Below are 16,129 nucleotides of genomic sequence, written 5' to 3' on the forward strand. Positions count from 1 at the left end.
TCCACGGCGAGCCCTTGCTTACGCGGTTGGTTGGGCGCATGCGTGCTAGTCTGGGCTACCGAAACGGGACAAGGAGTGGAGCAGGCGTTCGATTCTGGGCAAGATGAGTTGTAAGGAGTGTGGGATTCCCGCTATTTTGTTGAGTTCGTGATACTATTTGGTTACAACTGAAGCGAATCATGGGTGTGAGCAATCAATTGATAGTTGCGATCCTGTAAGATTTTTTTGTTTTTCATTTGCTGGATGATTTTCATTTTTTTGGTAAAAATTTCAGTTGTTTTTCGTCAAAATTTTGCTCGTTTTTTCATTCAAAATTCAAATTTTAAATTATGCTTTTCGTCCGAGATTTTCCTAAAAATACTGAAATACCGAATTTCGTCCATTTAGTTCGGGTGCGGTAAAATTTGTAAAACGGAATCCGAAACCTTGACTAGCACCGAGCACTGAGTTAATAGATTAGTTCCAAAAATGATATAAAATACATATAAAACATACAAGATTGATAATATAATAATATAAAACAATAAAAAATTATAGATACATTGGAGACGTATCACCTGTCCGTAAAGGGGCAGTTCGCCACTTGGTGATCCTGACTTCTCTTAAAAGTTGATATATGCACATCACATCAATCCTTAGAACCCAACTACATAGTATGGAGAATCAGCAAACTAAGGGTGACAAGATAAACTCGCCGTTGTGAACATCCCTATCAATGTAGGATTACTTGTTTATTTACCCAAGCACGAAAAGAAACAACATTTGTTCACATGAAAACATTCTGATATGAAGTACACGCGCAACACATGTTCGATTCTCTAAGCTAGTTCCCAGCGCTAACAGCACGATATGCAGAAGCTATAGTGTGCTATTAACAAGACATTATACATTGTTTTTTTAGCGAGGCATATCTCATAACGCTACAACGCGCTATTTTTTCACTTGATAAAACTCAGCATGGGAGGCGTTAGATGGAGTGTGCTGTAGCGACAAAGGAAGCCGGGGTCGGTGAGCAGGCGGCGCCAGGGCTCGCAAGCGACGGAGGTGCGCACGAGGTATGCCTTTCTTTGTTACTCTCGTAATGACGTTCCGAAAGAAATCAAGGTTACCAGGTCACAGCTCTGATTCTTCTTCCCTTATAGAACCTTCCCGCAAGAAATCAGTGGAAGTGGGTCCGCGCGGATCCTCCGGCAGGACGTGGACCAGGATCTCGGGAATCAGGTCTTCGATCAGCTCTGGCGGTGTCATGTTTGGTCCGCTTGGTGTGGAGGAGGAGCCGTCCGCCCGGGCAGCTAGTTGGTCGCTGGAGAAGGGTAGCGATGTCGACAGCGGCGGCAACATTAAACTAGGGTTTGGGAGCAGTTAGCCTGCGGTTGTCTAGTAGTAGTAATCTCAGATAGATGGGCGGATCCGTGACCTCTGCTTATCTATACCTACCTAATAATAAAAGGGTTATTGCTTCTGGTAGTATGTCACCGAAATTACCCACCAAATTTGTAAAATATTACCCACTAAAGCCACCTATATAAGTGATAAAAAAAACCTTTCACACAGGGGAATCCCAGGGTGGGCCGGCCCATGCAGTACGAATTTTCTATACTACGCTCTGTGCACTGGGAGAAGACACAGCGCGCCGGTTTGGGCCGGCCCATGTCCGAGCAGCCTGTTTTTTTAATTTCGTTTCCCTTTTTCGTCTTTGTTTTTTACTTTAAATAATTTGGGACTTCAAAAAAGTTTTGAATTTTTTTAGTGATTCATATATGTTTGTGGATTTAGAAAATATTCACAATTTTTAAAAAAAATGTTCGCGTATTCAAGAAATGTTCATAATTTTGAAAACAAATGTTTGAGAAATCAAAAAAGGTTCATGATTTTTAAAAAGTTAGTGTATTAGAAAATGTTCATGAATTGAAAATTATCCTAAAATTTCAAAAACTGTTCGTGACTTACAAAATAGTTCATTGATTCATAAAATGTTCTTGATTGAAAAAATGATCATATATTTCAAAAAATGTTCGTGAATCTTCAAATTTGTTCCACCAATTTTCAAAAAAATGTTTGTCAATTATAGAAATGTTCACCTACTCAAGAAATTGTTATAAAAAATTTTCATATTTTTTTTTGCAAATAGTATGAAATGTTGATGAATTCAAAAAATGTTCATGATTTTAGAAAAATGCTCAAAATCTGTAAAAATGTTCACGAGTTTCAAAAATTGTTCATGATTTGACGAAAATGAGAGTAATAGTGTATCTCGGTGATGCAGCAAAATATGGTCATGACCATTGAAGATTATAAAAAAAAAATTCTCCCGTTGCAACGCATGGGCCGTTTTGCTAGTGAAGGATGAAACCATTATCTCAAATGTACGTTGCAATTTTCATCTGTATGTCTCCACAAATTGAATAATAAACTGCTCTATAATGCAAGTTTAAGATCTTTCTCCTCGTTCATGCAAATATTTGCGCTAACTCTAATAAGGATGTGTAGTTTACAGTAGTTCTAATAAGGATATTTGTTTACAGTAGTGCAACCACCCATCCTACTCCTGTTCATCCATCACCCAACTCTTATACAATGGTAGAGAACATAAAAAAATCGAAATTCAGAAATAATGCCGTAAAGTTGCATTGGAGTTTAACAAAATACTCCCACCGTCCGAAATTAACTTATTTCAGCGACAGTTAATTCAGGAGGAAAGTTGTACTTGAAAACAACAGGTCTCGTACAACTAGAAGTAAGATTATAGTTCCACGGGAAGTGCATGTCATTACTGATTTCAAACTCTTTGAACGTACCAAACTGAAGAAAACCCACGAAAGGGAGAGCTGTCTGACAAAAGAAAGAACAGTATGTATGATCTAATCACAGCTTGGTGATGTTCTGCTGCTAACTTTTCCAATTTAAAGCATGCCGCGGTAATTAGCACCAACCTAGCGGCACTATCGTCACCATCAACAGAAACATATCTAGAAGTAAATAGGAAATGATCTCAGACGTTATAGCATTAGTAGAGATGGCGTCGTTTACTAGGTCTTTGTCAATGAAATGCTTCTACTTCCCCCGTGGGCAATCATTGATTCAGGCCTTTCACCAAATGTTTACAAAGTCAACCAAAATAGTTGAGTAGCAGTGCCCAGAAACTATTGGTATGTAGTAGAAACAAGTACAAACAACAGAAACTTCGAATGACTCAAAGAAATCAGCAAACATAATGAACCACCACGGCTTCAAAATCAAAAGGCAAAAGCATGCACCCGTCAGGAAATAAGTCCCGCATGAAACTGACTGCATCACCAGCTACAAATCCTAGAATCAGGGCAGCATTACAACTTTTAGTCTTTCAGGCAAGTCTACGAAATTCAGTTGCTTACAGAAAACATGAACCAATTCAAACAGACATACTAAGGTTGGCAAGAATTGGAACCTCACTTTACTATCCAAGTTAGAGAAAACAAGAACCAATTGAAACAGACATACCAAGCCACGGCAGCAATCGACTCCTGTCGAAGATGCACTTCTTATCAAGGCATCAGAAGTGTGATATTGATATCATGTGTGCAGTGATGGTAACTCTGTGTACAATGGCACATACGGCAGATATGGCGGCTTGCCATCTTCAAGATTGCAGATCACTTTGACCCGCCGACTATCCATATTATAGCACATGAAGGTGGTATCCCAACCCGCAGTAAAAAAGATCAAGTTACATTCCGGATGAACTGCAATCAAATGGAAGTCCACATTAAGGTCAAGAACATGTGTCCCTCCAGATAAATATGAAGTTTCAACGCTATGCTTCAATATCCATTCTTTGCTGTCGTAGTCCTCGAGAACATGAACTACTAGTCGAACCACACGGGCATCTTCATCTTGATGAAAATTGGCATAATGCAGGCGACCCTGTGACTGCTGAATATGACCGCCATCTAGACCGCCAGGGGCGCGGAAGTCCGTCCATGTTTCCCCCTCCGTGTCCACCGCGGCTAGACACTGGCGTGACTCGCCGTCATAGGTGTGAAAATGCAGATGGCCGTTAAGGAAGACAGTCGCCGACTGGCGATTGGCGAGCCTAATATGCTCATCCCATGCCTTCTCATTATGAACCCATCTCCCGGATTCAGAAGAATACACCTGCACTCCGATGAGGTAGACAGGGAAGTCCGGCGAAAAAAATTCCTGCTCCACCAACTCAAACACATGGAAGTGAGGCGACGCCTGGTCGAAGCCCAGACGAGCGGCGCCCGCCTCGCCCGCCTGGCCAGAGTCCGGCAAGACGACCCACTTCTCCGTCGCGGGGTTGCACACGACGTAACGGAACTCGTCGGCACGGGCAGAGACTTCGTACCAGCGGCAGAGGAGGAGGCCGTTGCAGCAGTCCAGGAGGTCGACGCGCCGGTGGCTGGGAAGGAACGCGGAAGAGGTGCGGACCAGAGGGCGGCGGCTGCCCTCGACGCTGGTGAAGTGGACAGGTGACTCCAGGAAGCACTCCTCGCCGGCGCTGCTGTAGAAGAAGCCGGACAGTGTCTGGGGGAGCCTCCTGCGGTGGCTGCGGTCGAAGGTGAGGCCCAGCCAGTGCTTGGAGACGCACTTGAAACGGGCGAGCGATTTGGCGGGCACGCGCGCGAGGATCTCCACGAGGAGGTCGTCCGTGAGCCTCGTGGCCGCCATGCCCATGCCGGGGCAGGAGGAAGGTCTGCACTAGGGAGACGGAGATGGAGGAGGGGTCAGGGGGTCAGCGACGAAGGAGAAGGAAACGCTTGGTGCCGGAAGGAGACGGCATGGACATGGTGCCGGAAGGAGACGGCGGTGGCGCCGTCGTGTTCGAGCGAGGGAGAAGGGGAACGGAACCTTCCCTCCTTCCGCGTTTCGGATGGCCACGACTTGACCCACTCATATGTCCGTTAGTTTCTGCCCCCCGAGAACCAGATCCCCCCGAAAGAGCTGCCCACCTACCCAGAGTCCCAGACGGCCAGAGCGGATCCGGAGGCGTCACCGACCCGCCCGACGCCAACGACCTGGCTCCCTCCAGTTCAGCCACCGACAGGTACTTCCGTCATCTTCTCGGTTTGCCGCCGCCGCCGCTGCTTCTTTTTCCTTTTCTTTCGATCTGCATCTCGGGAGAGGGCCGGCCGCGGATGCAGAGGTGAGGTCGACGGGAGCCCAGCAAAACAGGAGGATAGCACACGGATAACTGAGAGCCTTGAATCTTCCTCATTATTAACGCGCTGGCCGGCCGAAAAGTATAGACACAGCCCAGCCAGCCAAAGATGACCGACCGCCGCCCGAACACGAGCCCACTCAAACAAAACCCATCTCCTCCTCCCTCCGTATTCTATTCCTCCTCCTCCTCGTCTCTCTCCAGCACTGACTTTCTTCGAATCCCTCGCCCCCCTCTGCTCTGTTAGCCCCGTGCTGCCATCCATTGCGGGGCTGCGATCCTGCGCCGGTGCTGGCACCTGGTAATCAGCAGGAGCACCGCCGTCCGGCGCATCGGATTAGGGTGTCCCAGGTGAGGAGAGCTCATGTTCCCTGTTCTCTTCCATTGGAATTTAGAATTTCGAGTTCTGGGGATTTGCGAGGACGACAATGGCTCTTTGCCGGAGGTAAGATGGGTTTCTTTTGAAAATTGGTGTTCATAAGTTCAATTTCCTCCCAACCAAACGAAACGAAACGAAACGAAACGCGGCATCCTCTCCTCTGAGATCTCCGCCGCCGGCAGCGGCCATCCGGGTTTGGGGCCGCAAAGGCAAGGCCTTCATTGAGCTTTATCTCGCTGCCCATGTCCCTCGATGCGGGTGAGATTTAGATTTTACTAGGAGCGTGCAGAAAGTGGGAAAGTTAAGAGCTTTATTGAGTTCGCCCTCAGATTGGATCCAAGCGCGTGACTTCTTACTGTAACTGTTGTAAAAATAACCCGGGTTAAACATGATGCCTTTGTGTCTGTTCGATCTTTGGGATCAGTTTTGTGTGCGTTCCAGTACTAGATTCTGCTTTTCTGTGACCGATCTGGTTGATTGAGGAAAGGAGCGTTGTTTGTTTGGCAGATTTGAAAGGCTGAAGTTACCCTTTGTTGGAAAAGGCTCGCCATAGAGCTAGGACATGGACATGGCATTGCCGATTGTGAATGCCACCACAGCAGCGCTTGCTCGTGTCTCAGCTGCATTCAACGCTCCTCTTGCCCGCGCCGTCGTCTTCGGGGTTCATATCGATGGTGATCCTCTTCTACTCATCAACAAATAATGTGTGATTTCATGATGGTGGTGGTATAGTTTTTGACATCTTGAGGTGGTGTCATTGATTCAGGTCATTTGGTTGTGGAAGGACTTCTTATTGCCGTCATAGTGTTTCAGCTTTCCAGGAAGAGCTACAAACCTCCAAAGAAGCCACTTAGCGAGAAGGTAGAGTGTTTTTTATCCTTTGTTCGCAGTTTGATAAAGTTAATAAGCACTGGTTTTTGTTTCATGAAATATTTAGTTAACAGTTTGCATTTTAATCTCCGCAGGAGGTTGATGAGCTATGTGATGAATGGGAACCAGAACCTTTATGTCCTCCAGTCAAGGAGAGGTCTCATATTGACCCACCAATCTTAGAAAGGTCTGTGTGGCTTATTGGTTTGTTAATATGGAACAGTATTTTTGAATTTATTTTTCTGTCTGTGTCTGTGCAATTACAAGGAAGCGTAACCAGTGTGCACTCCTACAAGTTTTATGAATAACTGTAAACTCCCTAGCGTTAGCATTACTCTGTCTGAAGTACTTCCTACCATACAATATATCTTACGGTTTTCTTTTCCTTGGTTACTGTTTAAGTATCTACAAAAGAAATAAAAACAGTGGAAGATAACCTCTCACAGTAGTATCTGCAGATGATATGATTTTGTTTAATTTAAGCTCATCATCGGCAGATGTCCTTTTTTAGAGAACCGTTGGCAGCTACCATTCTAGAGATTGTTTGTATGTGGTTGTTAATCTATTCTAGTTCCATTTGCTTTGATCCATGGAATATGAAATGCAAATAATTACAACATGAGCAAGTTACAATTACAGGATGTGTGTAGTCGCTGGACATCTATATTCTGTCCTTTATTTGTGGGAGATATATAATCAGTCCTGACTTTTGAGGGTCATAATTAACACTGCTATCTGTATTTTTTTGATACAGTGCTGCTGGACCACATACGACCATCGAGGGGAAAGAAGTTGTAAACTTTGCATCAGCAAACTACCTTGGTTTAATTGGCAACGAGAAACTTATTGTAAGAGAGAACTCTAATATTTGACAGTATTTTCGACAGCTATATATTAGTCTGGAATTTCTGATCGATGAGTGAATTGTAGGATTCTTGTGTTGGTTCATTGGAGAAATATGGTGTTGGATCCTGTGGTCCACGTGGCTTCTATGGAACAATTGGTTTGTATATTCTTTGTTCATGTTCATAGCCAATTACCTCTATTGCAAATATAAAGGAGCTGACTTTCTTAATGTGGAACACTTGCAGATGTCCACCTTGACTGTGAAGCAAAAATAGCCAATTTCCTGGGAACACCGGACTCCATTCTGTATTCGTATGGGATATCTACCATATTCAGTGTTATACCTGCCTTTTGTAAGAAAGGAGATATCATAGTGGCGTGAGTCATCCTTCATTTTCCTGTTTTGAGAACGTTTTTATATATTTGAAAATAACATAGTACCTTCAGGCATCATTGTTCTTGCCTTTTCAGTTTCACAGCTTATACCTCACTAATACTTTGCACTGGATATCCTTTTTTCAAGTTAAAACTGAAGCAATTTTTGTATGTGCATTGCAGTGATGAGGGTGTTCACTGGGCAGTGCAAAATGGTCTCTATCTATCGAGAAGTACTGTTGTTTATTTCAAGCACAATGATATGGCTTCACTCGCTAGCACTTTGGAAAAACTTACTCGCGGAAACAAACGTACCGAGAAGATTAGACGCTACATTGTTGTGGAATCTATCTACCAGGTGTGCTACCTTTCATGGTTGTTTTCTGTTAGATAAGTGTAGGTTTTTTCTTATTGTGGAGGTTTTCAACACTAAATATTGATCTTGATTGTAAACACATGAAATACGTTAGATGACCTTCGGATGAAACCCCCTCTTGTGGTGACTGCAGAATTCTGGTCAAATCGCCCCCTTGGATGAGATAGTCAAATTGAAGGAGAAATATCTGTTCCGTGTAATTCTGGAGGAGAGTCATTCGTTTGGTGTGCTTGGCAAGTCTGGGCGGGGCCTTGCCGAACATTATGGTGTACCGGTGAGTGCTTTGGTGTTTACTCCTAGTGTTAAAGAAAAAACTTTGCTGCAACACTGAAGAGCTGTATACTTCTTGCCATGTTCTTTCTGTTTCTGAGATTTTCCTTGCATTGTGCAGATTGACAAAATTGATATCATCACTGCCGGAATGGGAAATGCATTAGCTACTGATGGTGGCTTCTGTACAGGAAGTGCCAGAGTTGTTGATCATCAGGTAGATGCAATTTCAGATTAGTGGAACATCGATTGATATAACCAGAACTGTGTTAAATATTTTGAGCTTTGAATGACCAAGGAGTTACATTTTTGCAGCGTCTAAGCAGCGCTGGCTATGTTTTCTCTGCCTCTCTGCCACCCTATCTTGCAAGTGCCGCAGTTTCTGCTGTAAACTACCTGGAGGAGAATCCTTCAGTTCTCGCTAACCTAAGGAGCAATGTTGCTCTTCTGCATACAGGTAAAGATGTTTCTCTTGGCATTTAACTGCTAGTTGTGGAATTAGATATGCAAACCATGATATATACTCCCTCCGTCTCAAAATAAGTGTCTTGGTTTTAGTTCATTTTAGTTCAAATTTGAACTAAAACACAACACTTATTTTGGGGTGGAGGGAGTATGTGTGAAGTACAGTCAGGCATGCCACAACATGCTTGTTAGCTAGCTGCCCCTGGTCACCACCTTGATTCCTTTTATGTATGTGATCGCAGGACTGTCAGATACACCAGGACTTGAGATTTCTAGCCATGTCCTGTCACCGATCGTCTTCCTTAAGCTGAAGAAATCGACGGGTTCTCTGGCCACTGACCTAGATCTTCTTGAAACCATTGCCGAGCAGGTAAGTTCAGATGGACTCTGACTAGACTTCCAGTTGCACTTTACATCAACTTTCATAAGCACACGTTCACACGCCTTTCCTCCAACAGGTTTTGAAGGAAGATTCAGTTTTCATTGTGGCCTCGAAGAGGTCAACTCTGGACAGATGCAAGCTCCCCGTCGGAATCCGGCTGTTCGTTTCAGCTGGTCACACTGAATCGGACATCTCCAAAGCGTGTTCATCCTTGAAGAGGATTTCCGCGTCGGTTCTTTCAGATCACGTTTGAGCCTGGTTTCCCTTCCAATATGACGAGGGCTTGGAGGTTTTTGACGCCGTGTGTACACTAAAGGCTGATTGCGTGTTTGGTAAATGTACATAACAGTTATGTACATTTCTGGATTTCATGAGTTCCATATGTTGTTGTCGCCCATACCTGCTAGTGAAAATTTTGTAAACGCTGTGGTTAGTGATGATCAGTTGTGCTGTACATTTGACTAATTTCCATGTTGTAAACTAGGCATATATGTCTTCAGTGTCCTGGGTACTTGAATACACATGCATACAGCCATCATTTTTCTCGGAAAACGATAAGAGCAACTCTAGCAGACTCCCAAGATGAAAAGAAACTCTGTTATAAAGGACATACTGTAAAATTACAGTCTAGCGGATTCTCTAAAGCGAACTCCCTAAATTATTTGAAGGGCACTTCAAATCCAACCCGTTAGCCTGCATATTTGGAGGAAGGGAAGGAGATTTTGGAGCGCACTCTATCCTGAAGAGTTTTGGCGCTAGCGATATTTCCTCTCCCCCTCTTTCTTCCTGTCAGCTACTCCCTCCGTTCCATAATAGATAACTCAACTTTGTACTAACTTTGTACTAAAATTAGTGTAAAGTTGGGTCATCTATTTTGGAACGGAGGGAGTACGTCACTGCAATTGTTGCGCCGCCTCCAGCTGCCTCCACCGACGACTCCATGGCGAAGGGCACGGTGAACCGAAACAAGAAGGTGAACACTCTCACGCACCCCATCCGGGTGTCTACCCCTCCTCCGTACATCCCTCTGACCCAACTGCCGCGCAGACGATGATGAACATCGACACCAAGCACGTGTTCAACGAAATGTCATGCGCAGACGATGATGAACATCGATACCAAGCACGTGTTCAACGAAATGTCATGTTGATAAAAAACGGTTTCCCTTTGTACTTTGGTTTTTAGGTTCACTAGATGACTCGTTGCGCCAATGGCGCAAAGGCCGAGAGGGAGCCAAGTATTGTGAGAATATTTAGACACCCAAGTCGAAAACCAAATGTGGCCAACACTCCCACATCCGCTGCTTGGAAGCCGCCTTTTCTCACCGGATCTAACATAGATACATGATTCTTCAAGACCAAATTTCAGAGAAAATATAAAGCATGCAAGGCTTTAAGTTGTACTATTGAGACCATACCACCATATCTTCATTTAGTTTTTTTGGAAATCTAAAGGTCTAAGAGGATGGTACATGTGAGAAGATGTGAATCCACAACAAAAAACTAAACTAACTTCCAAACAAAAATTTCAAGTTTGGAAGCCACAAAGAAGCAGCCCAGATCTCTCGTTGTATTGCATGTACATGTCCTTAATCCTGCATCCACATCCCATAATTTTTTAACACCTAAATCCACGAAAACCAACCGAAGGAAATCATGGCAGAAACATGCGCCGTAGCTTACGTCTCCAAGAAGGACTTCTTGGCATTATTGTGCAGGTTGGACACAGCAATCCTCGCTGTAAGCTGCAGAAAAACCACACATGCACCTTTCTTCACCTTGCCCTTGGGGAGGAGGGGGGCAACACTTGCAGCGTGGTGACAAGGCTTTGTGAACGCCGCCGGCGAGAGCGCGCAGCGGAGGGCGTCGAGAGTGGCAGCTGCCTCCACCTCAGCGCGAGCTTAGTGGCCGCGCGACTCGAGGCAGCACACGAAGCGGTGGAGCATTACGCTATGCACAGATGTGTAGGCAAGTAACAAAGATTGGTCAAAGGAAAACAAATTATCCAAAAGAAGAAAGGTTTTATATATTTTCAGCGTACCCAGCCATAAAATCAGATGCTTCTTGATTAACAAAATGAACACACAATTAAGCGAGCATAGGAGGTGTACAATCATGTACTGACAAAAATCAGAGGGGTTAGATTATGTTCAAATGAGATAAATCATCAAGGTTCCAATGATAGAAAACGTTGGGCCCGATGCACTGATTAATGTTATAGCACACAAGCAAGCTAGACATCTTCGTCTGGAGCGAATACTTTCTTCTTCTTATATTATCAAAGGTGTCTGAAAGTATGAAGACTGGAATCAAAAAATAACAGGAGACAAAACATAAGTAAGCACTCATTGCAATGTACCTGATCAATCAGTATTAGGTTGTGAAACAAGGGCAGGCAAAAAGAAATGAAAAATAATTTGATAATTGATGTAGCCTTACTATACCGGCCATTGAAATGAATCACCAACCAAGATCTTTAATTTTTTGATGAATGCTTGTTGGGTTCTAAAGAAGGGTGAAAGGAACCTTAGCAGAAGACGATGCCTATCCATTGGTTTTACAACTTCCGTCAAACTACATTAGCATGATATCTATGTGAGGTTCACGCATTCAAAAATATGGCCAGCTATAATCCTATGGTCTGTAATTCTACAGAACCAGATAAATGTTTTGGAATGGCTAAAGATAACAAGAAAAACAAAATTAGTAAATTTCGGCCAACAAAGCAGAAGTCCGGGATTACTGATTTGGTGTCAGCCTATTTCTTAAATCACAAAGTAGCATGGCTAGACAACCTTTCTTTGAGCAAAGTGAGCATAACAGCCACCCATTAAATGCAGTTATGAAGGAAAATTGGCAACCTAACTATAATTGCATAACAACTTATTTTCCAGCAGAAACTACATCATTTCATAGGCCAACCTGGAAGCAAGGATTCACCTTAAATGAAGAAGGAAGCCGAACACACCCACATTATAGCAGCAACAAGGGAACTTCCAAGAATTTATAGACTACAAAAACTCACAGAAACTCCACTATGTGGGACAAACTCACAATTGGTGAGGTTGGTGAGCAATTGCACAGGGACACGGTTAAGCAAGCAAACTCAAGAACCTGATTCTAAAAATTGGCAAGCGTGAGATATTACAATTGGCGAGTGTGAAATATTAGATGCTAAGCAGGCAAATTCAAGAAGATGATTCTAACAACTACCTCTAGGAAAGTAGTCTAGAATTCATGTACATGTGGTGTTCTCTGAATAACTGAGAAAAACAGAGGAAACAATAGAAGACGGTAAGAAATAATTTTATATTGCATAATAAGAATACTTAATGAAGCATTGGGGCATAAGAATACATAAATGACTCCATGGTCAACTCTTTAGCAAGATCTGCACTTCAATCCAAAAGTAAGAGATGTCTGTTGCTGATCAGTTGCTAAACGATGAAACATTCATACGGACATTATCACCCACTAACTGGTAAACTGGCACACAAAATACACATGCACAAGGTAATGGCTCTATGGGCGTCAAAAACATCACCGATCCATACCTGCACACGAATTGATGAACAAAGGTGAGGACACGCGTGGCTGGCAAGGCAGGAGGAAGCATTGGCAGGTAAGGAGGGAACTGCAACCAAGGGAACCATAGAGAACATCAGTGGCGGGCACAACAATGGAAGAAATTGAATAAGCTAATTCTTTTAGTGTTCAGAAGTACCGTACAAAATAACCAAATGCCACCACTAATTCTTTAGCATGTACCATAATCAAGCGTCATTGGAAATTTCATTTAGCAGGGAATCTAAAAGGAGAGAGATAAATATACCAATTGACATGGAAGATCCTATTGTGCTTGTTTGCATTCTCAAATCACCGTGTTGATGTTAAATTTATTCCTGAAGATAGAACTAAGGCATCACAAAATATTTGAATGACTGGAGCGTAGAGGAATCTGGGAAGCTACATCAGTGTTCAGGTTCACCCATGAACGAAATGATATCACCCCCTACCAAATCCAGCAATCAGTTCAGTGCGGATGCACTAAACGCCAGAATCCGAACCTAGCCAAGCATAAATTTGCCATTCAACAAGAGAAAATTGAAATTATGGGCTGGAGGAAGTACGCACTGGGATGGTACTTCTCGACCAGCAGCATCACCATGCCATCCCCAGCTTATGCATTTTTTACAACGTCATCTTCAAACAGTAGCTAGCATGTGCAGTTTGGCAAGGAATGAATAGTCTGCATGTGGTGATCTGCACATATTATGAACATACATACTAAGGCTTTAGTTCAAATAAATTAGTCCTATTGAATTAGTAATGTACTGTGCTGATTATTAGTCCGACCATGCAAGTACAAGAAAATCAATACAGTAGTGCAAGGTCATACAAGAAAACTGGTCCTACAAAACTAATTCTTTTAGTGTTCAGAATTTATCACCTCAAATTTGTTAGAACGTACAGGCCAAAAACATTTTCTGCAAATACAATATATGCAGAACTTGGTTCTGTTTACAGTACACATGCCTGCAAGCTTAGCTGCTTCAGTTCGCTGGGAATAGAGGCTAGCCCAACTTAAATGAGATATGATAGCTTCTTTATGGTCTAACATTCTTGCCAATACATTTACCTAGTCACTCAGGCTCCTTTAGTTCTGTGCTAACCTTTAGTTCTACAAAATTAACATATACTGAGATCTGTTCAAGCTCCTTAAAAAATAGCTATATTAGACGGTTCCCAAATTCAACAAAAGGTGGGTTCAGCCATGCGTGCTATCAAAGACCTGACCACTTGAATTTAAAGCAAGATGACAGTTTTATGTACGACCAAACAAGGGCGCAGGTGACAAGATCTCTGCAAAAATCAAGCCATTCAAATGCATTTGAGATCAAAATACATCATGCAGGGACAAATGGTATTAGCTACGCTGTCGTTATTCTACTTTGTTTCTTGAGCAGCGACTCAATTAATATTCTCACTGATCCAGTTTACTCAAGAACTTCTGAACCAGTTCAGGACTCCTATGGACTAAGGTACTCTAGCTGCTTGCATCTTTCAGAGGATCTAATTAGAACCAATTCTATGGGTGGTTTATCTTTTTAGAACTATTAGCATTCACTCAGTGGAGAAGTGCAAGCAGGAGCTGACTTCAGTTGGAATAAGTGTGCTAGAAAATGTGGCCAATAGATTGTACGTCGGCAAAGTACGAACTGAAACACTTGAGGATCCCAGTGTTAAAAGTGGATGTTAAATTCAGACCTTATCAATGCAGGGTGTGAATCCCAAACACTAAACACGATCTGCAGGCATAAAAAGAAACAAATAATCTTTAGATTCTCCCCTGCAGAATAGTAAAATAATAACATTTTGATTCCTGGACAACTCCTTCCTCCAAATCACATTCAGGTGACCCTTCTCCACTCTCAAATCCTCCTTCTGGGGCCGAAGATTTGGAGGGCCGCATCTCAGATTCTCAAATAGATAATAGAGCAAGTAGAAACCAATCCAATCCAATCCTCCTGCAGCAGCAGAGAGGGAGCTGCACGAGCGCGAACACGAACAGAGGACAACAACCATCCGCTTGTGTGAGAAATCTGAATCAGAGGACCAAATCGAATAGAGACAGACGCGTGGAGGAGGTGAAGAGGGATGAGAGGGCACCTTGACGAGCTCCGTGGCGTCGACGTCCCGAGAAGAAGCACACGGACGGGGGACGGCCGGTGGGCGGAGCGACCGCTCACAGACGGGAAGCTCCGGCGCGGGCTCAGCGGCCTCGCGGCGCCGACGAGGGGAGGAAGTGGCAGCTCACGCCGGCCATCGTCGTGGCTCTCCCTGTCGACTGCCGCTCGCTTCTTCCCACCGCTTCCCGCTGTCCACCCCGTCGTGGCTCTCCGCCTCTCCCTGCCGGCTGCCGCTCGCTTCTCCCCACCGCTTCCCGCTGTTCACCCCTGCTTGGAGACGACCTGAGCCCGATCTGGACCAGGCGATGACCTGAGCCCGATCTGGACCAGGCGCCGTCGAAGGAGGAGGGAGGTGACGTCCGGCACTCCTGGTGACGTCCGGGATCTCATCCGGGACTCCGAACAACATTCGGTAATCACATACAAACCTTTTTTATAACCCTAGCGTCATCGAACATTAAGTGTGTAGACCCTACGGGTTCGGAAATCATGCAGACATGACCGAGACACCTCTCTAGCCAATAACCAACAGCGGGATCTAGATACCCATGTTGGCTCCCACATATTCCACGGTGATCTCATCGGATGAACCACGATGTCGAGGATTCAAGCAATCCCGTATACAATTCCCTTTGTCAATCGGTACGTTACTTGCCCGAGATTCGATCGTAGGTATCCCAATACCTCGTTCAATCTCGTTACCGGCAAGTCACTTTACTCGTTCCGTAATGCATGATCCCGTGACTAACTACTTAGTCACATTGAGCTCATTATGATGATGCAATACCGAGTGGGCCCAGAGATACCTCTCCGTCATACGGAGTGACAAATCCCAGTCTCGATCCGAGCCAACCCAACAGACACTTTCGGAGATACCTGTAGTGCACCTTTATAGCCACCCAGTTACGTTGTGACGTTTGGTACACCCAAAGCATTCCTACGGTATCCGGGAGTTGCACAATCTCATGATCTAAGGAAATGATACTTGACATTAGAAAAGCTCTTAGCAAACGAACTACACGATCTTGTGCTATGCTTAGGATTGGGTCTTGTCCATCACATCATTCTCCTAATGATGTGATCCCGTTATCAATGACATCCAATGTCCATGGTCAGGAAACCATAACCATCTATTGATCAACGAGCTAGTCAACTAGAGGCTCACTAGGGACATGTTATAGTCTATGTGTTCACACATGTATTACGATTTCCGAATAACACAATTATAGCATGAACAATAGACAATTATCATGAACAAGGAAATATAATAATAACCATTTTATTATTGCCTCTAGGGCATATTTCCAACAGTCTCC

General features: G+C 43.9%; 2 protein-coding genes and 1 long non-coding RNA gene across 8 annotated transcripts; 1 reads left to right on the forward strand and 2 right to left on the reverse strand.

Moving 5' to 3' along the window:
- Positions 1-2,232: 2,232 nt before the first annotated feature.
- LOC123098038 (F-box protein At5g07610-like) lies at positions 2,233-4,724 on the reverse strand. The gene has a single exon (XM_044519913.1). It carries the CDS (start codon positions 4,675-4,677, stop codon positions 3,553-3,555), a length of 1,125 nt encoding a protein of 374 aa, XP_044375848.1. The 5' UTR covers positions 4,678-4,724; the 3' UTR covers positions 2,233-3,552.
- Positions 4,725-4,839: 115 nt separating this feature from the next.
- LOC123098037 (long chain base biosynthesis protein 1a) lies at positions 4,840-9,629 on the forward strand. Of its 3 annotated transcripts, none has more exons than XM_044519911.1 (13): positions 4,840-5,047; positions 6,048-6,214; positions 6,307-6,401; positions 6,506-6,597; positions 7,165-7,258; positions 7,341-7,413; positions 7,502-7,634; positions 7,815-7,989; positions 8,141-8,281; positions 8,399-8,494; positions 8,593-8,734; positions 8,985-9,112; positions 9,201-9,629. In XM_044519911.1, the coding sequence occupies exons 2-13, from the start codon at positions 6,103-6,105 to the stop codon at positions 9,375-9,377; spliced, it is 1,458 nt and encodes a 485-aa protein (XP_044375846.1). In that variant the 5' UTR covers positions 4,840-5,047; positions 6,048-6,102; the 3' UTR covers positions 9,378-9,629. The 3 variants fall into 3 exon arrangements, with proteins under 3 accessions (XP_044375846.1, XP_044375847.1, XP_044375845.1); XM_044519912.1 differs by lacking the exon at positions 4,840-5,047 and adding an exon at positions 5,198-5,606; XM_044519910.1 differs by lacking the exon at positions 4,840-5,047 and adding an exon at positions 5,198-5,512.
- An 862-nt stretch (positions 9,630-10,491) lies between these two features.
- On the reverse strand, positions 10,492-15,202 carry LOC123098039 (uncharacterized). 4 transcript variants are annotated; one of them, XR_006447621.1, is made up of 6 exons: positions 14,794-15,202; positions 14,392-14,671; positions 13,258-13,386; positions 12,956-13,025; positions 12,678-12,757; positions 10,492-11,073 (listed from the first exon to the last, which is right to left on the reverse strand). It is a non-coding gene; the product is annotated as an uncharacterized lncRNA (long non-coding RNA). The 4 variants fall into 4 exon arrangements; XR_006447623.1 differs by having other exon boundaries at positions 10,492-10,718; positions 10,807-11,073; positions 13,258-14,671; XR_006447620.1 differs by having other exon boundaries at positions 13,258-14,671.
- Between the last annotated feature and the right edge of the window lie 927 nt (positions 15,203-16,129).

The sequence above is a fragment of the Triticum aestivum genome, chromosome 4D (assembly GCF_018294505.1).
Source record: "Triticum aestivum cultivar Chinese Spring chromosome 4D, IWGSC CS RefSeq v2.1, whole genome shotgun sequence".
Taxonomy (NCBI): domain Eukaryota; kingdom Viridiplantae; phylum Streptophyta; class Magnoliopsida; order Poales; family Poaceae; genus Triticum; species Triticum aestivum.